The 22825-nt window shown below is 44.8% G+C and overlaps 2 protein-coding genes across 3 annotated transcripts in view; one reads left to right on the plus strand and one right to left on the minus strand.

The window, feature by feature from the left end:
- The window catches only part of RSAD2 (radical S-adenosyl methionine domain containing 2), a 34379-nt gene extending 33470 nt beyond the window's left edge, over window positions 1-909 (minus strand). Inside the window, exon 1 of one of the 2 annotated variants that reach the window (XM_074012425.1) lies at window positions 705-909. The gene's annotated coding sequence lies outside the window, so the exon portion shown is untranslated. Of the gene's footprint in view, window positions 1-618 lie in introns of both variants that reach the window. The other variant, XM_045369851.3, reaches the window with a different exon arrangement.
- On the plus strand, window positions 118-17387 carry CMPK2 (cytidine/uridine monophosphate kinase 2). Its single transcript, XM_005576620.5, has 5 exons — window positions 118-1639; window positions 3409-3523; window positions 5570-5771; window positions 14034-14267; window positions 15731-17387. The coding sequence occupies exons 1-5, from the start codon at window positions 968-970 to the stop codon at window positions 15852-15854; spliced, it is 1347 nt and encodes a 448-aa protein (XP_005576677.2). The 5' UTR covers window positions 118-967; the 3' UTR covers window positions 15855-17387.
- Window positions 17388-22825: the final 5438 nt, after the last annotated feature.

The raw sequence follows: 22825 nt of genomic DNA on the forward strand, positions 1-22825 counted from the left end.
TATCCACATAACTGGGCAAACACTGTTACACTGTCGGGCAGTTACACTGTTGGGCAGCAACAGTGCTGATGCTGGACTGTGGCAGGCAGAGGGTGCTATCCTGACACACTTCACCTTAGTGCAGGAAACTTCAATTTGGTGGATGAAAGGCGATTTCGAGGTGCCAATCTGGGCGACACTTCCCAGTTGGAGTCAGCAAAAAGGAGAGGGCAATTCCAGGAACAGGGAAAAGCTTGTACACAGGTGAGTGGGTGCACAGGTGAGTGAGTGAACAAGTGAGGTAAGATACAGGAGAGGGAAGAGCCAGAACTGCGCCCTGTTCCCGCAGGAAAGCAGCTCTGCAGGATTAGAGGGGCCCCCGGGGACGCGTGGTCAGAGCTAGGAGTTGAGGTCGGGGAGGGGGCCCACGGTCTGCAGGGCCTGGTCAGTCATCCAAGGGCAGTAGTGTGCCTGCACGTGGGCGTTTAAAAGCCAGTTACACCGGGAAGGGACTTCTCTGTCCCTCTGTCCCTCGCGCGTGCACCCCCACCCCCTCCATGCACCCGGCATATGCCGCAGAGGAGCAACTCAAACCAGGGTCGGGACCGCCAGCCATCCGCAGAACGCACACGGAGCTACCTTGGGGCCGAGGACACAGGGCCTCATTCGGTGTCAGCCCCGGGAGCCTGCGCTTGGGGACCGCGCAGGCCGGCGGCGCCGCGCACCTGGGGCCCCGGGGCCGAGCGTTTGCTCCCGAGCGCCGGCTGTTTATCGCGCAAATCTCGCGGCGAGGAGGAGAGGCCGGAAGAGCGCGCCAGCCTCAGGGCTCCTGCCCCGCCGGGGCCTCTGGCTTTCGTTTCCCCGCAACGCTTCGGTTTCGTTTCCTCCCGGCGCCTGGCTCCCGCCAGGTTTCATTTCCCACCGACGCCTGGCTCCCGCCGGGTTTCCTTTCTGAGGCGGGGCCGAGGGCGGTGTAGCTGAGACGCCCATGGCCTTCGCCCGCCCGCTTCTGCGCCGGCCACTCTCGGGGCAGCTGCTCGGGCGGCGCGGGGTCTGCGCTGGGGCCATGGCTCCGCCTCGCCGCTTCGTCCTGGAGCTCCCCGACTGCACCCTGGTTCATTTCGCCCTGGGCGCCGATGACCCCGGCGACGCAGACGCCCCCGACCCCCGCTTGGCGGCGCTGCTGGGGCCCCCGGAGCGCAGCTACTCGCTGTGCGTGCCGGTGACCCCGGACGCCGGCTGCGGGGCCCGAGTCCGGGCGGCGCGGTTGCACCAACGCCTGCTGCACCAGCTGCGTCGCGGCCCCTTCCAGCGGTGCCAGCTGCTCAGGCTGCTCTGCTACTGCCCGGTCGGCCAGGCCGGCGCGCAGCAAGGCTTCCTGCTGCGCGACCCCCTGGATGGCCCTGACACCCGGCAAGCGCTGCTCGAGCTGCTGGGCGCCTGCCAGGAGGCACCACGCCCGCACCTGGGCGAGTTCGAGGCCGACCCCCGTGGCCAGCTGTGGCAGCGCCTCTGGGAGGTGCAAGACGGCAGACGGCTGCAGGTGGGCTGCGCACAGGTCGTGCCCGCTCCGGAGCCCCCGCTGCACCCGGTGGTGCCAGACTTGCCTAGTTCCGTAGTCTTCCCGGATCAGGAAGCCGCCCGGGCTGTTTTGGAGGAGGTAAGAGTTCTGTCCCTTTCCAGCGCCCAGCGTGGCATCTGAACCCTTCAGACCAGAGAACTGGACCAAGAGGCTGGTCTGTAAAGCCGGTTCTTGCCTGGGTGGTTTGTTTATTTCCGTTCGCAAATCAGGTAGGGAAGGTGTCCTGTATGCCAGGCAACTCTTTCAAGATTCTTGTTTGCAAGGATCTTCCAACCTGATGCGGAACATAGACCTACACCAGGCCACGCGATGCTTGCTGTCAAAGCATCCCAACAGCACTGCAGAGGGAGTAAAGGGGTTGCCGGGAGTAAGGGAAAAGAATGTCAGCTGGGAAGTAATTTTATTTGCTGCTGATCACCATTCAAGGATCTTGGGGTGAAAAAGAAAATGCATGAGTTTAGGCGGTTTAAGAAATTTAGACTTAGGCCGGGCGCGGTGGCTCAAGCCTGTAATCCCAGCACTTTGGGAGGCCGAGACGGGCGGATCACGAGGTCAGGAGGTCGAGACCATCCTGGCTAACCCGGTGAAACCCCGTCTCTAGTAAAAAAATACAAAAAAATAGCCAGGCGAGGTGGCGGGCGCCTGCAGTCCCAGCTACTCGGGAGGCTGAGGCAGGAGAATGGCGTAAACCCGGGAGGCGGAGCTTGCAGTGAGCCGAGATCCGGCCACTGCACTCCAGGCTGGGCGACAGAGCGAGACTCCGTCTCAAAAAAAAAAAAAAAAAAAAGAAAAAAAAAAAAAGATATTTAGACTTAAATAGTGTTTACCTACTGACTGGCCATGAACCTTGTACAGGTTACTCAACTACTCTAAGTTTGACCCTTTGACTTCTACAATTCCCACCTTGCGGTGTTGTCCTGATGATTAAGGAAACATCTGACTCACAGCAGGTACTCAAAGAAAGAGACTGAAGATTGTTTCTGATCGCAGGCTAGGCAGATTTCCTCCTGTGGCACAGATGACCCTTGAGGATGCCCCATGGATCTTGGGAATATTTTCCAAGCTTACGGGACAGCGTTGTGGAGCAGTTAAGAGTGCAAGATCAACCACGTGTATTTAAATTTAAACTCTGGCATTTATTAACTGTGTCACTTTGAGCAAGTTTCTTCAACTCTCTGCCTCAGTTTCCTTAATTCATACGCTAGGAATTATAATAGTATCCCCAACCACCACCTCAAAGCTATCACTGAGATTGGCAACTGAATACTTGTAAAGTACTTAAAAGATTGCCTTGCTCAGAGCAAGCACATAAGTGTCTGAGCCTTGCTGTGAGTTGCCGTGAGCGTGCAGTGAGATAATGCACATTGAGGAACTGGAAATTCCCAGAGGGACGCTGCTCTGCTGGCTTTGTGATTGCTGTGCTTGGCTCTTTTGCTCAGTCTCCTGAGTGGCTAGGAGAGGACATGCTGCAGATGCAGACTGCTGTCTCCAGCTCACTGTGTAGCTGATTTCCCATTCTTGTGACACTGTGTTCCCAGTGGGCCTGTAGTTCCATGTTGCTGTGTCACAGGACACTAATGATGTGCCTTGCCTGGCCTTTCTCAGAGCTGCTCAGTGAGGGCTGCATGCCACCGAGCGATCCAGACAGGGACAGCTGTTTCGAGCCTCGGCTACTCAATATAAAATAAAACACTCCAGTCCATCCTAGCATCAAATACTCTGAATTTCCATGGTCTGGCACGGTTCTCAGTATAACTTAGGCCTATAATGTTGTGCTCAGCAATTTAGGTGTGATTTCTGCAAAAGCCCCCTGGCTTCATTGCTGACGGATAGACGTTGTTTTACAGTGTACCTCCTTTATTCCTGAAGCCCGGGCGGTGCTTGACCTGGTCGACCAGTGCCCAAAACAGGTCCAGAAAGGAAAGTTCCAGGTTGTTGCCATCGAAGGACTGGATGCCACGGGTAAGATAATATTACCTTTTAGTTACAGGCAATGACACTAACTGATTAGGTGCAGAAACAGAAATATTTCCTACAAAACAAAACTTTATATGGAGCCTTCTGTGTGCCCCTGCTGTGTGGCAGGCCCTGTGCTAGGCAGGCCCTGGGATGCAGAGATGAATAAGACCTTCAATATGAAGCAGCATGATGTGTGGGCGCGAACCCTCAGTGGTCTGGCGGAACATAGGAAGGGCACTGAATCTGGCTTCTGTGGGGCTTTGTGGGGTGGAGTGCGTGATACCTGGATTGTATTTTAAGTACAGATAGGAGTTGGTCAGGTGATGAAAGCAGGTAGCATCCTCCAGACAGAAGAAATAGCATGGGCAAAGGTGCAGGGGCTTGAACCAGGGTGATGTGTCCAGGAACCACGGGCAATTCAGAGATTCTTCTAGAGCAAAATGTGGAAGAACTAGGAAATGGAAGAAAAAAAGCCTTCTGAGCTGTCAAACTGAGGTCAAAATACAATGTGTGCTCACATTAGCCCAAAGTACAAAAGGGGCGGAAGTGCTGCTCCTGTGGCCCAGGACACACCAAGGGGAGGGTTGATGCTGGAGAACTAGCGTCCGAGTGGTTCAGCACAGGAGTTTCTCCTCCTGTGTAAACTTGAGGGGTACAGACCTTTAATAATATAAAAGGCAATTTCCATATAGAGGCACTTGTATACTCAGCTAGGGAGATGTGGCCCATGTTGACCATCCTGGCTCCATATGAAGGATCGGGCCATGTCCTGGCCTTCAGGGAAACCAGCTGTCATCACTCAGGTGTACTGGCTGTGCCCAGGACCAGTCATAGTTTCTTTCAGCTGCAGAGGGAATTTAACACCATCAATCCTTCAGTTGATGTGTTTTGTTGATCATTTATTTTGTACCCACAGCTAATTTAGATTTGGTGGGATTACAGGAGATATAAAAATTCTGCCTCAACACAAGCATCCACACATACAAATGTTACAAGGATAGCGTAGAGTGGCAGAAAGAACATAGGCTAGTGGTTCTATCTGCCCTGCATTTGCATCCTGCACCAAGGCCTGCCAGGAGGGTGAGTTTGGGTAAATTTGTTAACTTCTCCAGTGCTCAGTTTCTTCATCTGTAAGATGATTGAATAATAACTATTTTGCAGGGTCACTGGGAGAATTAGGAGCATAACGTGCTGAGTACTTGGCTCCTAGTAGACACTGAGAAATGGTAGCTACTGTTAAGGTCCATCCTGATAACCCAAGAAAAAAAGAAAATAGATAGTTGGCAATAAAGTGTTAAGTATGTGATAGAGAAACTTATAAATAAATTGAAACAGTAGGAGCTCAGAGAAACTAGTGCACAGTTTGCTGGAGTAGATCGTCTCATCACCACCTGTCCTGAGCTCCAGGCAGCAGCTGAGAATTGTGAGATGGGCTCTGGGAAGGGGCTAATCTGTCACCTGAGGTTGTGCAAGGGGGAGTCAGAAAGTCAATGAGGCCTGACCAGTGCCTTTGAGGAGAAGGCTGAAACCTAAAGCAGATACAAAAGCTCTAAAGGCCAAGCCCAAAGGGGCAAGCACAGGAGTGAGTGGTAGAACCAGGCCTGGAAATTGGAAAGGGATTGCACAGAAGTGGAAGCAGGGTATGAAGAAGGTAGAAAGAGAGGAGGGGCGAGAAGAGTCACTGTGGATGCCAGCTGTGGGTTCATCAACTACAGACAGTAAGACGAGAGAAAGTCTTCAAGGTGGGGAACATGGTAAGAGGGTAAGCAGTAGCTGGGCTGCTGGGAATAAAAGTCACACATAAAAGGGGCTCTTGTATCTAGACTCCCAATATCAGATTTGATCACTAACGAGAGTTTTTCCTCCAGGTGTCCTAATACCACACAGAGGAATCCTATCTTCCTATGGGTCTATAGCTTTTTATAAAGAATCCAGTTATTTAGTCTGCTCATTTGATTTGCAGGTTGAGAGAATGTCTGTGCTCTTTCTACGTCAATATTAACTTTTGGGCTGTAGTTAACACGTATATACTTTGTGTATGATCCACAGGTAAAACCACGGTGACCCAGTCAGTTGCAGATTCGCTTAAGGCTGTCCTCTTAAAGTCACCACCCTCTTGCATTGGCCAGTGGAGGAAAATCTTTGATGATGAACCAACTATCATTAGAAGAGCTTTTTACTCTTTGGGCAATTATATTGTGGCCTCTGAAATAGCTAAAGAATCTGCCAAATCTCCTGTGATTGTAGACAGGTGGGTATAAAGATGCCTTGAATTAGGCATTTTCTCCTTAATATATGAGAGAGAGAGAGAGAGAGAGAGAGAGAATGTGTGTGTGTGTGTGTGTGTGTGTGTGTGTGTGTGTGTGTGTGTGTATACATACATGTATATGCCAGGAAAAAATTGTGTTTAAGTCAAACTATATTATGATAATAATAGGAATTCTGCTTATGAATTGTTAATTACCTATACTAAGCACTGGCATTGGTAGAGAATTACATATATAATACTAGTATCTGGAGCTATAACTTGGGTAGGTGAATGTTAAATGCTATTCCCAGTTTACTGATGAGAACTGTAGATCTCAGAAAAGTAAAGTAACTTGCCAAGGTAAGCTGGAAATAGCATACTGGGGACATTAATGAGTCTATACTTTCAGTCATTCATTTGTTCATTGGCTTATTCAACAAATACTTACTGGACACCTCCTGTGTGCCAAAGACTAGTCTCAATTCAGAGGATTCAATGATAAACCAGTGTATTAGTCCATTTTCATGCTGCTGATAAAGACATACCTGAGATTGGGCAATCTACAAAAGAAAGAGGTTTAATGGACTTAGAGTTCCATGAGGCTGGGGAGGCCTCACAATCATGGTGGAAGGTAAAAAGCACATCTCACACAGCGGCAGACAAGAGTACAGAGCATGTGCCGGGAAACTCCCCTTTTTAAAACCATCAGACCTTGTAAGACTTATTCCCAATCATGAGAATGGCATGGTAAAGGCCTGCCCCCATGATTCAATTACCTCCCACTGGGTCCTTCCCACAATACATGGGAATTCAAGATGAGATTTGGGTGAGGACACAGCCAAACCATATCACTCCCTTCCTGGCCTCTCCCAAACCTCGTGTCCTCACATTTCAAAACCAATCATGCCTTCCCAACAGTCCCACAAACTCTTAACTCATTTCAGCATTAACTCAAAAGTCCACAGCCAAAGTCTCATCTGAGACAAGGCAAGTCTCTTCCACCTATGAACCTGTAAAATCAAAAGCAAGTTAGTTACTTCCTAGATACAGCCATTACAAATGGGAGAAATTGACCAAAACAGAGGGGCTACAGACTCCATGCAAGTCTGAAATCCAGCTGGGTAGTCAAATCTTAAAGCTCCAAAATTATCTCCTTTGACTCCATTTCTCACATCCAGATCATGCTGATGCAAGAGGTGGGTCTCATGGTCTTGGGCAGTGCCATCCCTGTGGCTTTGCAGGGTATAGCCCCCCTCCTTGCTGCTTTCGCAGGCTAGTGTTATCTGCAGCTTTTCCAGGTGCACAGCGCAAGCTGTCGGTGGATCTACCATTCTGGGATCTGGTGGACAGTGACTCTCTTCAAACAGCTCCACTAGGCAGTGCCCCAGTAGGGACTCAGTGTGGGGGCTCCAACCCCATATTTACCTTCTGCACTGCCCTAGCAGAGGCTCTCCATGAGATCCCCACTCCTGCAGCAAACTTCTGCCTGGACATCCCCACATTTCCATACAACCTCTGAAATCTAGGCAGAGGTTCCCAAACCTCAGTTCTTGACTTCTGTGTACCTGTAGGCTCAATACCACACGGAAGCTGCCAAGGCTTGGGGCTTGCCCCCTCTGAATCAAGAGCCTGAGCTGTATACCTTGGCCTCTTTTGCTCAAGGCTAAAGTGGCTGGGACACAGGGCACCAAGTCTCTAGGTTGCACACACCAGAGGGACCCTGGGCCCACAAAACCATTTTTTTCCTCCTAAACCTCTGGGTCTGTGATGGGAGGGGCTGCAGCAGAGGTCTCTGACATGCCCTTGAGACATTTTCCCCATTGTCTTGGTGATTAACATTTGGCTCCTCATTGCTTATGCAAACTTCTGCAGCCAGCTTGAATTTCTCCTCAGAAAATGGGATTTTCTTTTCTGTCACATTGTCAAGCTGCAAATCTTCCAAACTTTTATGCTCTTTTCCATTTTAAAACTAAATGCCTTTAACAGCACCCAAGTCACCTCATGAATGCTTTGCTGCTTAGAAATTTCTTCCACCAGATACCCTAAATTATCTCTCTCAAGTTCAAAGTTCCACAAATCTTAGGGAAAGGGCTAAATGCTGCCAGTGTCCTTGCTAAAGCATAACAAGTGTTACTTTTGCTCCAGTTCTCAACAAGTTCCTCATTTCCATCTGAGACCACCTCAGCCTGGATTTCATTGTCCATATCATTATCAGCATTTTGGTCAAAGCCATTGAACAGTTCTCTAGGGAGTTCAACCTTTTCCACATTTTCCTGTCTTCATCTGAGCCCTCCAAACTGCTCCAATCTCTGCCTGTTACCCAGTTCCAAAGTCACTTCCGCATTTTTGGGTATCTTTTCAGCAGCACCCCACTTCTGGTACCAATTTACTGTATTGGTTCATTTTCACACTGCTGATAAAGACATAATTGGGCAATTTATGAAAGAAAGAGGTTTAGTGGATTTACAGTTCCATGTTGCTGAGGTCTCATAGTCATGGTGGAAGGTAAAAGGCATATCTCACATGGCAGCAGACAAGAGTAGAGAGCTTGTGTAGGGAAACTCCCCTTTTTAAAACCATCAGGTCTCAGGAGACTTATTCACTACCATGAGAACAGTATGGGAAAGACCTGCCCCTGTGATTCAATTAGCTCCCACTGGATCCCTCCAACAACACATGGGAATTCAAGCTGAGATTTGAGTGGGAGCACAGCCAAACCATAACAATGAGATATATCATTCCCTACTTTCATTGAGCAAACTTAACATTTTAGGAGAATAAAAGTATCAAGTGAACAAATACATAAAATAATACATATGATGAGATAAGACAATATCAAAGCATGATAAATATGGGGAAAAGGAAAAATCAAAGTAATGTGCTAGAAAATGGCTAACCTCCCACTAGATATGGTTTAGGAAGGCCTGTCTGAGAAAGCACCATTAGTCAGAGCCCTGATTTAAAAAAAAAAAAAGCCAAATGTGAAAATTCCCAGGTAACAGAAAGCAGTGTGTAGAGAGAGGAATCTGCAAGAATGAAGCTAAGACTGAACTGAAATAAGCTAACATATCTGACAACTAGAAAATGGTCTATGTTCTGGAAACGTAGTAGATGAGGAGGTGCTTTGTGGATGAATGGGAAGAGGAAGGTTGGGGCAGATCTGTCGGGCCTGTGGGCCATGGCATAGAGTGGATTTTAGAGTGCACTGGGGAGCCACTAGAATGTTTCTGATAAAGGAGAGACATAAACTGATATGTACTTTAAAAATTCATCTGTAAGAAATAGCTTTAGGTCAGGTGCAGTAGCTTACATCTGTAATCCAAGCACTTTGGAAGGCTGAGGTGGGAAGAGGGCTTGAGCCCAGGAGTTCAACACCAGCCTTGATAACATAGTGAGACCTCATCTCTACAAAAAAAAAAAAAAAAAAGAAAAGAAAAAAAAATAGCTGGGTATGGTGCTGCCCAGTTGTAGTCCCAGCTACTTAGGAGACTCAGGAAGGAGAATCCCTCAAGCCCAGGAGGTCAAGGCTACAATCACAGAGCAAGAGGGTGACAGAGCAAGAGGGGCCTTGTCTCAAAAAAAAATCCCCAAAACAATAAAACAAAAAACACAAAAAAAGAAGAAAAAAATACCTTTAAAAATACTATAAGAAAGGAGAAAGAATATGACAAGTAGGTCATACTGAACTTACATCACGATGGCACAGGGGTGAAAAGATTACAGTCACTGTGAGATTCCATTTTACTCCCATCTGGATTTCATTTTACTCCCATCTAGTTGGTGAAACTACTGTAACTAAAAGTTTCCTCATATGATATGGATCAATAGAAACTCTCATATGATGCTGGTCAGAGCATATCATATGATACTGGCATAATCACTTGGAGAGCAGTTTGAGAAGATGTAGCAAAGTGGAAGATTGCTCCTGCCTGTTGAAGAAACACTCACAAAAGTTTCTTTCAGCTTCCTTCATACTGTTGCAAAATTTGAAAAACCTAAAGCCCATCAACAGGAGAAAGCATGAATAAATACCAGCATATTTATAAGGTGGAGAACCATACAGCAGCAGTGTAAATATGTTGTGCAGTGCATGAGAGCGCACACATTACAAAACCATAATGTTGAATGAAAATGTCAAGTTGCCGAAAGATGTTCAGTAGAATACACTCACAGTTATTCATACTGCAGAGAGTAGAGAAATGAAAGGATGTTGAACAGCAGATTTAAGAAAGTTGTTCTCTGGAAAGTAGAGATAAATGTGGTTGATAAGGAGTTCAGAAGGACTTCGATTGTGATTGGATTATTTCTTAACATTTCTTGAATGTTCATTTTCTCCATAGATTTACTTATTTTTGTAAACATAAGCAATTGCATTGAAGTATGGCATAGTTGGTAAATAACATTAATCATAAATGTAAATCTCAAGGAATTTCAAGAAGTCAACACAGCCAAGTCACCTGTACTCAGATGAAGAATGAGAGCCTGCCACAGCCCCTACACCCCTGTTCTGCCCCCACCCAGTCATTGCCCATTTCATCCCCATTTCATGACTGTCCCAACTGACATAGCCATATATTAGTTCTGCCTGTTCTTAAACTGCCTACAGATGCAACTATTTGTTAGATACGGAGTTCTATTTGCGCCTGACTTCTTTCATACCACATGTGTTTTGAAGATTTGTCTCTGTTATTGTGAACTAAATTTCATACATTTTTGGTGCACATATGGATGCCATTCTGTTGCATAGGTTCCCAGGAACAGAACTGCAGGGGCATGGGGTTTGTGGCTGTTGAGGTTTGGTAGGTGTTGCAAAAAGTATTCTAAAGGGGTTGAAAGAATGTTGAGTCTCCTCCCCTCCCAACAGCAGTGTTTGTCAAGTCCCTGTGACTAACAACCCTGTTGACATTTAGTATTAGCAGGTTTTAATTTTGACTCCTCTAGCTTTTCCACTTGTTCCTGGTGGGTAAGCTGGTCACTGAAAAGCTGATTTGTGATATTGGGACACAGAACTACTACTCCTTTCTTGAAACTATATCTTTCTCTGTACACTTTTCTGTATGTCTGAAATATTCCATAAAGAGACCGCCCTGAGTGTATGTGGAGAATAAAGTGTGTGGTGGGGGAGGGGCAGGAAAGGAAAAAGAATCAGCTAGCTAGAAGGCTGTTGCTACAGTCTAGACTGTGATGGCCCATGAGTCGTTTTAACCCTGGGATGACAATGGGGATGGCAATGGGGATAACACAATAAGAATTTCAAAGTTGGCAAGTTATGTGGAATCTTAGGATGAACTGAGAAGGATATGAAATCTCGATCGTTTATGGGAATGCTTTGCCTGGAAAATGTTTTTGCCCTATTGTTAATGTGCCCGATGTTATCATATGTGATATCTGTATTAGTTCATTCTCACACTGCTATAAAGACATACTTGAGACTGGGTAATCTATAAAGAAAAGAGGTTTAGTTGACTGACAGTTCCACATGGCTATATGGGAGGCATGGCTGGGGAGGCCTCAGGAAATGTACAATCATGGCAGAAGTTGAAGAGGAAACAATGGCAACAGGAGAGAGAGAGAGAAAGAGAGAGAACACGAGAGAGAGAGAGCCAAAGCGAGCAAGCCAGGGGAAGTGCTACACATTTTAAACCCCCAGATCTTGTGACAACTCACTCACCATCACGAGAACAGCAAGGGGGATGTCTGCCCCCATGATCCAGTCAACTCCCACCAGGCCTCATCTCCAACAATGAGAATTATTAGGTTGGTGCAAAAGTCATTGTGGGTTTTGATATTATGCTTAATGGCGAAAACTGCAATGACTTTTGCACCAACCTAATACACTTTGGCAGGAGATTTTGGTGGGCACAAAGAACCAAACCAAATTGATATCTTTTTTGATACAGTCCTGTATCAAAACTATTAAAAAATATATATCACACTGTTACTATAAGATAAATATCTAATTCTTATCAGACACTGGTTATAACTAAAGCTGGATCATTGCAAATTATAACAACAGAATACAGGACAGCACTGAAAAGCACTGAAAAAACTAAGGTTTTCCCAGCAGGGTATGACTTTCGAGGTACATTATTTCCTAGGACGCCTGCGGATCCTGAAGCAGCACTGGCCACTGTGTGCGGGCAGGGATTTCTGCGCTCTGTTCCCCAGTTTTCTGATCTGTTAAGTGGGGATACTCATGCCCCCTTCCCTTCCTACGGTCAGGAGTTGTGATGAAGATTCAGTGAGTGGATGTGTGTGGAAGTGCCCTGAAAATAGGAAATTGCTATTAAAATATAAAGCATTATAATATGAGCTGTGTATGTGTTGGCAAATTGCTTTTGATTTGAACTAATGTGGCTTCCCTGACGGCAGGATTGGAGAATACTAAAGAGTGGGAAGCGTCTGAAATTGATGGGCTAAGGGTGTTATTATTTAAAACAAGCAGCTGTATTGTCTAGGGAGAACTCTATAGAAAACGGGTCCCTAACTCTTCCCTTGATTTGTCGTCTTTGTGTGTGTGAATTGTCTGCAATTTAGTTCTTTAAAGAAATGCTGTATCACCTTGTCAGATGAAAAGAAAAGAGCAGTTATTTGTTGTCTTTGTGGGTTTTGTTCATGTTTAAAGATTTTAATGAAACCCATTTTAGACAATACCATCATCTAGCTGAAAAATATGAGAGACAGTAATTTTTAACGGGACTGTGGTTAGGGTTGGAGACTTAATCACCCCTATTACCTTTAAAAATCTATTCTTGCTGGTGATTTTTCTACAATAAAGAAGACTTTAAAGATAAGATGATATCAGACTCTGTATTCATCGATGGGCATTTAATTCAGTGAATCTGGAGCATGCGCAGACCGTGGTGTAAATTAGAGTTTAAGTACCAGAAAAAGAAAACGGAGACCCTGATTGGCTTTTTTGAGCTTGCGGGACAAAATCCATCTGACAGAGAAACTGAAAGTACAAGTTTGTGAGTGACAGGAGCTGGGTAAGTAACACCTAGGAAGGTGTCCAGGCAGAACTCACAGGAGCTGGCAGTGGCCTGAAGCTCTCAGAGCACACTTTTGGAGGTGAGCAAGGGCTTTGAAGGATGAATGGCGTCGGGATGATCAACTCGCAAGTGAATTTTTTTCTTGCGTCCTTTTCAGTGCTGTCCTGTATTCTGTTATCATAATTTGCAATGATCTGGCTTTAGTTATAACCAGTGTCTGATAAGAATTAGATATTTATCTTATAGTAACAGTGTGATACAGTTTTTTTTAAAGCACAGAGGTCCAGAGGAGAGGTTGCAACAACTATGGAAGGCATGATCTCTGTTTTCCAGATAAGGAGATTGAGGCTGTATCAGCTACGATGGCTTTTACCTACATCTACAAAACAAGTGGGGCGGGGGGCACAGGCAGAATGACACACAGTCCAGGTGACACAGGCAATTTATTATGTGGACACCACTGTGTACTTTCCACTGTGGAGAGGAGTTCAATTCTACAATGATCAAAATTTTAGGATTTTAAAGAATTGGCCAGACATGGTGGCTCACACCTGTAATTCCAGCACTTTGGGAGGCCAAGGCGCGTGGATCACCTGAGGTCAGGAGTTTGAGACCAGCCTGGCCAACATGATGAAACCCCATGTCTACTAAAAATACAAAAATTAGCTGGGCGTGGTGGTGCATGCCTGTAATCCCAGCTACTTGGGAGGATGGGGCAGGAGAATTGCTGGAACCTGGGAAGCAAAGGTTGCAGTGAGCTGAGATCCTGCCACTGCACTCCAGCCTGGGCAACAACAGAGTGAGACTCCATCTCAAAAACACCAAGAGCAAAAAACAAAAAAACAAAGAACTGAAGGTGTAGGAACTGACATGGCCTTTCCAGGTTTTTTAGTCTGCCAAGACACAGCCCTTAAATATAAATGAACTGCCAAACAGGTTCATCGTCCCCTGTCACCCTCCATTCTTTCATAGAGGAACTCGGACAGCAGGACCAAAAAGATGTGATGGCGGAGGCCACACTAAATGGTAGTTTGAGATACATCAATGGAGCTGTTTGAGGAACACACTGCATTATTACTGTTGTCAGTTTTATGTTTTAAACAATATTGTATAACATTTTTTAGTTTATAAAATTTAATTTTATTTAACTTATTCAATACTAGAAAACCGTCTGTAGAGCCAAACCTGGTTTCATCATTCCCGGCTGCTGATTTTCAGATGCTACTTTGACTTCTTCTGCAGACAGAGAACTCACTACCCCATTCCTTCTCAGGTACTGGCACAGCACTGCCACCTATGCCATAGCCACCGAGGTGAGTGGGGGTCTCCAGCACCTGCCCCCAGCCCATCACCCTGTATACCAGTGGCCAGAGGACTTGCTTAAACCTGACCTCATCCTGCTGCTCACCGTGAGTCCTGAGGAGAGGTTGCAGAGGCTCCAGGGCCGGGGCATGGAGAAGACCAGGGAAGAAGCAGAACTTGAGGCCAACAGTGTATTTCGTCAAAAGTAGGTGTCCCAATGCAATGTGAGCGGCAGGCTCTGAAGGGAGATGCGCCACTGGCACTGGCTTTAGGATTGTGAGGAAGTGATACTGTTTCCAGTTTTCAAATGCAAGAGGCAACATCCTCTAAGTTACTTCATCCCCTTCCAATGGGCTTGTCACCACAGGTCTGCAGCATTGGTATCTTAAAGCAAAGGTCATCAGACTAGGGATCAGACCCTGCCGCTGATCCTGGCTGTGCTAGGAGCAGCTGCACCTGGGTAAGACAGTAAGTGACTGTGCCTCAGTTTCCCCAGTCATAGCAAAATCACACAGAGCACTAGATAATGAGCTCACAGTAACATTTACCTATTAGATGCTTCCCATGTGTCAGGCATTTTACTGATGTTATGTCATCCTTGCGAGGAAAACATTAGCTGCATTTTACAGTTTGCAACTTTAAGGCTCAAAGGATTAAGTGATTTGTCTAAATGTACATAAGTATTCAGTAGTAAAACCGGGATTAAAATCTTTCTGATTTTGCAGCCAGTGTTTTTGTTTTAATTAGAAAGTTATAAACACAACAGCAGAAGAGAGTCTGGCCAGCCCTCCTGCCTCATGACTGAGTAAGAATCAGTTCTACAGCACTGCTTTTAAAAACTGAAGCAGAAATATTTTCTCTAACTAAACAATGACAGCTCTGTTACCATAACATAGTAATGTTATGAATAATGGTAGCTGCTGTGGGTTAAGATACTGTGCTAAGCAGTTGACTTGTATTAATTCCATTAAACTTCAGTGAACATTTGCAAGGGAGGTATGGTTTCAGTCTTCATTTTGCAGCAGAGGAAACTGAGACACGGAGGATAAGAGATTTGACCAATTCACTTGGCTAGGAAGTAGTCAAGCAGAGTTGTGAGTGCAGACGATCCACCTCGACACCCCTGTTTTAACCGCAGTGCTGTGAGGATTCCATAAAGATATAGGCACTAGTCACTCTGTATACACATGAAGGCTAGCTAGCATGGAAAGGATATGTAGATTTCTGGCAAAATATCAGAAGAGTCCCATGCATATATTAAGGACTCTGGCTTGTGTGAAAATTATTCAGGGCACAGACTTGGGGGAAATTTGCCACTGAACAAATTACCTAAATTCTTTGAGCTTCAGTTGCCTTCTCTGCAAAAGAGGGATGACAATAGTCTCCCTCCTAAGGTTACTTTGAGAATTAAATGAGAAAAGTCATGCAAAATGCTAATGCTTGGCAGAAAACAGGTATTCAACAAATGCTAGCTATTAAACATTATTATTCGTTTATTATTTATTAAACAAAATGCATCAACGTCTTCTGTGGGCAAAGCTAGTTACAGTGAGATAAATGACATGGGAAGCTTGCTTCAAGCTGTTTATGCTATGGTAGGAAACGAACATTAATGCAAATAGCTGTGTGAAAAAGTAGACCAACTCTTTGTGTTTTGCCTGTCCCCAGGGTAGAAATGTCCTACCAGCGGATGGAGAATCCTGGCTGCCATGTGGTTGATGCCAGCCCCTGCAGAGAAAAGGTCCTGCAGACGGTATTAAGCCTAATCCAAAATAGTTTTAACGAACTGTAGTTACTCTGGCCAGGTGCCATGTCTAACTAGATTAGATGTTGTTTGAAACATCTACATCCACCATTTGTTATGCAGTGTTCCAAAATTTCTGTTGTACAAGCATGTTGTGTGGCAGAAAATTGGAGACCAGGCATCTTAATTTTACTTCAGCCATCATACCCTCTTCTGACTGATGGACCTGTCATCACAAAGGACCCTCTCATCATGTTCCAGTGAGAGGCCAGCAATTGCTTTCTTCCTGGCATAGTAAACATCTTCTTGGAACATAAGTTTCACTTCATCACTACCAAATCTCTGGAAGACCTGTCTTACTCAGACAGCACGAGGTGTACAGAAGCAGTGGAGAAGATCTTCCGGATCAGTAGGGAGGCTCCGGAGCCCCTCCTCCTACACTGGCATGCTGATGAGATCGTGACGTGCCTAGCATTGGCTTCTTCCACATCTGGTTGCACTCATCATGATGGGCTCGCTGCATCTCCCTCAGTCCCAAATTCTAGAGCCAAGTGTTCCTGCAGAGGCTGTCTATATGTCCTGGCTATCCAAGGACACTCCTGTAGGGCCATGTTCTGGGTAAGGAACACTTACAAAGAAGGCATTGGTCTTGTGTCTGAGGCTCAGAGCCCTTTTGGTAGGCTTCTGAGTCATATATAAAGACATTCAAGCCAAGATGCTCCAACTGCAACCAACCTTCTCTGAATTATATTTTGCTTATTTATATTTCTTTTCTTTTTTATCTAAAGTATGGCCCTGAATAGAATGCACATTTTCCGTTGAACTGGATGCATTTCATTTAGCCAGTCCAGTAATTTATTTATATTGATCTATACATAATATATGTTTCCTCAGCGTAGGAGCTATGATTCACTAATTAAAAGTGGAGTCAAAACGCTAAATGCAATGTTTGTTGTGTATTTTCATTACACAAACTTAATTTGTCTTGTTCAGTAAGTACAGTGGATCTTGGAGTGGGATTTCTTGGTAAATTATCTTGCACTTGAATGTCTCATGATTACATACGAAATCGCATTGAGATATCTTTAGATAGAAAAAAGTAGCTGAGTGAAGGGGAAATTATAGAGCTATGTGGCTTTAGGGAGTAGGTTGAACCAGGTGATTACCTAAAATTCCTTCCAGTTCAAAAGCAGATAAAACTGTAAATTATTTTATCCTATCTACCATTTCTTAAGAAGACATTACTGCCAAATAATTAAATTTAAGGTTTTATCAGGTTTGCATATAGAATATTAAATTCTAATAAAGTTTCATGTTAATGTCATAGGATTTTTAAAAGAGCTATAGGTAATTTCTATATAATATATCTATATATATTAAAATGTAATTGGTTTCAGTTGAAAGTATTTTAAAGCTGATAAATAGCATTAGGGTTCTTAGCAATGTGGTATCTAGCTGTATTATTTGTTTTATTTACTTTAAACATTCTGAAAAGCTTATACTGGCAGCCCAGAAAAACAAACAATTAATGTATCTTTATGTCCCTTGCACATGAATAAACTTTGCTGTGGTTTACTACTCTGTGCTGTCATCCTGGGTACGTATTGATTTGTCTGAAAAGTGCTTTTTCAGTTCCCCTTTTAATATTGTGATATAAAGGAGGGAAATTTTGGTAAAGGAAGTTGAAAGGTGTGAGCTGGCAGGCTAAGTGGAATTTGTGGTCAAAGTGCTTTCAGAGAAAGGGAAGGGCTATTGTTTGCTTTTAAATATCATTTCCTCATTACAAATATTAAAGACTTTTTGTAATTCATTCTTTGTACACCTGGACTTTTTATATACCGATAGGTATGTATGACTTACGAGTATTCGGTAAAATAGCACCTCCTACCCTAAAACTGATGGCAGGTAATCCTTTGCTTGGCTCTGCTCATTGCAAGATGAGCTTTGTTTCTGTTCCTGTGATAGACCATTAGTTACCCCAAAATTTATTCTTCCTTTCTTCCATGGTAATGTAATATTTAGCTTGGTACATGGGTATCAAGAATTCCTAGTGCATTTCCAAGGCTCCCTTACAGCTAGAGGTGGGTGACTGGCTAGTTTCTTGCCAATAGTATGTGAGCAGAAGGAATATCTGAAATGTCAAGGGGATATTATCCCTTTCCCCTTTAACTCTTCATATCAACTGTATTCAGAGGTGATAGCGAGCCATTTAAGGACCAAGAGATAAGGATGACACTGAAAGGAATTAGCTTACCTTAGGTAAATAACAAGGGAAGGGTCCCCAGAGAGCCTTCCGCCCACTGGTAAGTGCCTCATCCAACATAACCTAAAAAGCAGCTTGGGGAAAAAATCAAACTGTAGGCACTGATAAGGGAACTAGCACAGGGTATTGTGCCTGGAGACATGCCTGTGGCTGCACAGATAGGAGAGCCTCTGGCCCATTCAGATAAAAGCTTGCACAAACCTCTGGCTCCCTCAGATGAGGGAACAAGTCCTGGCATAAAAAACGCCTTTGTCTTTTGTATAGTCAGCGGGCTCCCAGGAAAAAGTTTTTTCTCCTTTTGTGGGCATGGGCATAGTGAGCTCCAGTGGATTCCAGTGGGCACTTTCCTTTCCAGTTTTTGTACTGTGAGTCTGGCCTCTATGAATCATAACTTCAGCCCTTGATTGGTCCCAGGCAAAGGTCCTAGGCCAGGCTTTCTGATTGGTCCTGGGCCAGGGTGCCTGGCCAAGCTGAGTCACGCCTTCTCCAAGACAGCTGGTAGACTAAGCACATTCCTTCCCCTTTGCCGCCCATAAACCCACCACAACTGGCCTCATAGTGGGCGCCCCATTAGAGCCCCACTCTCTGCTGGCAGAGAGCTTTATTTTTTCACTTATTAAACTTTCACTCCAACTTCACCTTCATGTCTGCACTCCTTAATCTTATTGGAAGTAGGACAAAGAACTCTGGGTATTATCTCAGACAATAGAAGACTGTTACATCTTGGTGCATTGGTAAGACTACAACACTTTTTGGTGCATTGGCTGGGAAGAAGGGAATTCATTAGAAGGATGATTAATAGTTGACCTTTAACTCTCACCCTTTACTTGCATTTCTGAGGCTTCTCGTCTATTGCAATCTAGTTTCCTTTCACAGAGGGCCTAGCTGTCAAGTGGGATTGGAAGGTCCCAGGGCAACTGAAGGTTTCTGACTGGAGCTACCCCTCAGTGTTATCTGGAGGCCCTTGGACTAATTCCAGTCCCCTACAGCCCATCAGGGAATCAGCACAAAGACTTCCACTCTTTTCCTATTGCATTTTCCTTCTTTCTTCTTGTGGCTATCATGTCTCCTACCTCTTCTTTGTATGCAATGTTGTGGGTATTTTTGTAACCCAGGGATAGAATCTTCCTGAGTAGAGTTAGTTTGTGTCTTAGTAATCAAGAATGTAATTCAAAGAGTTGTTTTTGTGATTTCCTGGAAACAGGGAATTCAAGACTTCACTCTAAATTTTCACCTAGTAAGGACCTTTCTATCCCACAATAATAGACATTCATGGCACCATATGGGAGGATCTTTCACCCGGAGTGAATATCTTCCTCTCTGTTTGGGTTGTGTTTTCCTCCAATATAAGACTTCAGCATTGTCCAGTGAATTTAAGCAGTTCTTTTATGAGAGAAGTTAATTTTGTTATGGTGGGAGGCTTGCTATGGGGGCAACCTATCAAACCCCAAATCTCTCTAACTTTTGCCTGAAAAGAATTTGGAGTCAGAGTTTTTACTGAACATTTCTAACCCTACAGTGCCACCTAGTAGAAAGGAATTTTTTCTGTGGGGAGCCTTGTCATTCCTCTGCCCCAAACCTCTTGTTTGCCAATTCTTTTCCCTTTTATGTACCTCTTTCAGTGATCAGACCCCATGTCCTATTTGTAGACCAAAAAAAAAAAAAAAAAAGAAAAAAATCTGCTTTTGACAGTTGGGAGTGGCCATCCTGATAAGACAGATCTTAGCTTCAGTACTGTCCCCATCAAAGGAATGGCAGCCATTCAATTCTTACACTCATTTGAGGTACCCGTTCTGCATTCAACTACAATGGGATTTTTTAAAAAAAGAATTTTATGTTTGGATGTTAATCAGTCCCATCCTGTGGAATTCTGATTTTTCACTGGGGCCATAGCAAGGGAAGCCACAGATGGTATTAGGACATTCCCTGCATTAAAGAGTCTTGCCCAAACCCAACTACTACATAATCTCTCCTAGGCCTCTTGGGGTACCTTGAGAGCCTTTTGGGCTGAGTGGGTCTAGGAATCCAGCAGGGTGGAAAGCTAGGGCTTTATGCAGGTAAGCATGACTAGCCCTGCCTACTGGCTCATCTGGATCCATGGGTGAAGGATATGCTTGCATCCATGGGGCAGCACCTATGATGGCTGCAGGGACCTAGAGGAGAGAAGGAAGGAGGAGGGGAATGCCTTTTCTCTCTTTCTGTCCACCCTGGGTAGCACAGAAAGGAGGAAGGGGACTGAGGGATGCCTTGCCTCCCATCTCTTATTAGATGGATAACAAACCATCTGCAGTCTGTACTCCCTTCTAGTGCATTCTGAATCAGTGGAACTCCTTTGACCCTGAGGCTCTGATGATAAAATGGCTCATATTCTATTGTACAAGGACATGGTCTTTTTACCATCTTGGGGATGAACAAACCTGGCCTTCTGAGGGAAGTCTTTTTTTTATATACTATTCAACAACTAGTTATTTTCTGTAGGTGGGAGGGTACATGGTCCAAGGTTTACTATGTACAAGCTTTCTTTGCCCTGCAAGACAACCCAAATCTTTGTAAGCATTGTACAGTTGACCCCACACTCGGGGCAGCCATGTCAGACAAGCCTACAAAAGATACTTCCCCAAAATCAAAGAGTCAAACCCTTTGGGGAATCCTCAAATGCAACTTCTGCGTGCCCTACCTGCCTCACTTATCTAGGACTCCCAGTAGCCAAATCATTAATTCCTCTGGTTGTGCCACTTAAGAAATTCCCAACTTTAGACAGGTTCTCTGATGACCCTGATAGATGTATAGAGTCTTTCCAAAATTTAACATGTTTTATCTTACATGGAGAGATGCTATGCTACTTTTAAGCCAAACCCTAACTGTTTCAGAAAAGCAGGCAGCCTCACAGGAAGCAGAAACATTCAGAGATGAACAATATATCTCCTATAGCCAGTCTAAAAGTTCGGAAGGGAAAAAGTCTAAAAGAAGGGAGGGCAAAAGAGAAAAGGAAGGTGAACAAGTAGCAGAATCTCTATTACCAATAGGGAGGGAGGCAGTATTCCTTGAAAATCCCAATTGGAATGCCAATGATCCTATAGATTAGTTGAATAGAAAACACTTTCGGATGTGTATACTGGAAGGCTTGAGAAGGACCAGTAACAAATCTCTTAATTATTGTAAGTTATCCATGATAGATCAAAAACCAGATAAAAATTTCTTGTGACACATTAGTGAAACACATCTCCCTATCTCCTCATTCAGTTGAGGGAAAGCCAATCTTAAAAGACAAGTTTATTACCCAGGCAGCCCCCGATATCAAAAGGAAGTTGCAGAAACTGGCCATAGGTCCAGATAGTACTCTAGAGAACCTCTTGAAAGTGGCTACTTTGGTCTTTTACAATACAGTCCAGGAGGAAGCCCAGGAGAAAAAGAGGAAATATGAGAAAAAACAGAGGCTCTAGTGGTCACATTAGAGGCCTATAAAATCCAGAATCCCTGAGGTGCATTTGCTAATCACTATCACTGTGGCAAACGGGGGCACTTCAAAGGGGTTGCCCAGACAGCAAGAAGCAGCCACCTCAACCCTGTTCACCCTGTGGTGGAGACCACTGGAAGTCAAACTGTCCCTGGAGACATAGGTCATTAGGTCCAGAGCCAGTCTCCCAGATGGTCCAGCAGGACTGATGGGTCCTGGGGCTTAATTTCTTGGCTCCAGCAACTCGAACTGCCATTACTATCCAGGATTTCTGGGTGATTCTGGATGTAGAAAGGAGAAAGGTAGACTTCCTTCTGGACACCAGAGCCACCCTCTCTGTTCTCTTCTTCAGTCCTGGCCTTCTCTCTTCCCATAGCACAACCATGGTGAGCATCTCAGGAAAGTCTTTAACCCAATATTTTTCATATTCCCTTAGTTGTAGTAGGGGGGAACTGCTATTTCCTCATGTCTTTTTAATCATGCCTGAGAGTTCCAATCTTTTACTAGAGATATTCTAGCCCATATGGGAGCCACCATCCTATGGTTCCAGCACAGACTGTTTGTCCCCCCTTAGTAGAAATCAATATTAGGCCAGGGGTGTGGGCAAGTCAAGGGAAAATTGGCCAGGCTGCAACTGCTATCCTGGTCCAGATTCACCTTAAGGATCCCACCTCCTTCCCTAACTAGAAGCAGTACCCCCTAATACAGTACCCCCAAAAAGACTATAAGCCATCATTAATAATTTAAAAGCACAGGACCTTCTTGGACCTTACAACAACCCTTGTAACACCCCACTATTACAAGGGGTAGAGAAACCCAGTGGGGAATGGATGCTAGTTCAGGACCTCCATCTCATTAATAAAGCTGTAATTCCAATCCATCCAGTGGTTCCTAATCCTAATACTTTGCTAACTCAAATGCCTGAGAGAACTAAATGGTTCACAGTTTGGGACCTAAAGGAAGTCTTTTTCTGAATGCTATTGCACACCGACTCCCAATATTTGTCTGCTTTAGAGGATCCCTCCAGTCAGCCTACCAAGTTGACTTGGACAGTACTGCCTCAGGGGTTCAGAGACAGCCCCCACTTGTTTGGGCAAACATTATCAGAAGACCTGTCTGAATTCTCTCATCCTCAGATTAAAGTTTTACAATATGTAGATGATATTCTCCTCTGTGTCCCAACTGAGGGACTTTCTCAAAAATGTACTTAAGCTCTTCTTAATTTTCTAGCAGGTAGGGGATATAAAATTTCCAAATCTAAAGTTTGGCTCTGTCAAACTTCAGCAAGGTACCTACATC

This window comes from Macaca fascicularis, chromosome 13, assembly GCF_037993035.2.
Source record: "Macaca fascicularis isolate 582-1 chromosome 13, T2T-MFA8v1.1".
NCBI lineage: Eukaryota > Metazoa > Chordata > Mammalia > Primates > Cercopithecidae > Macaca > Macaca fascicularis.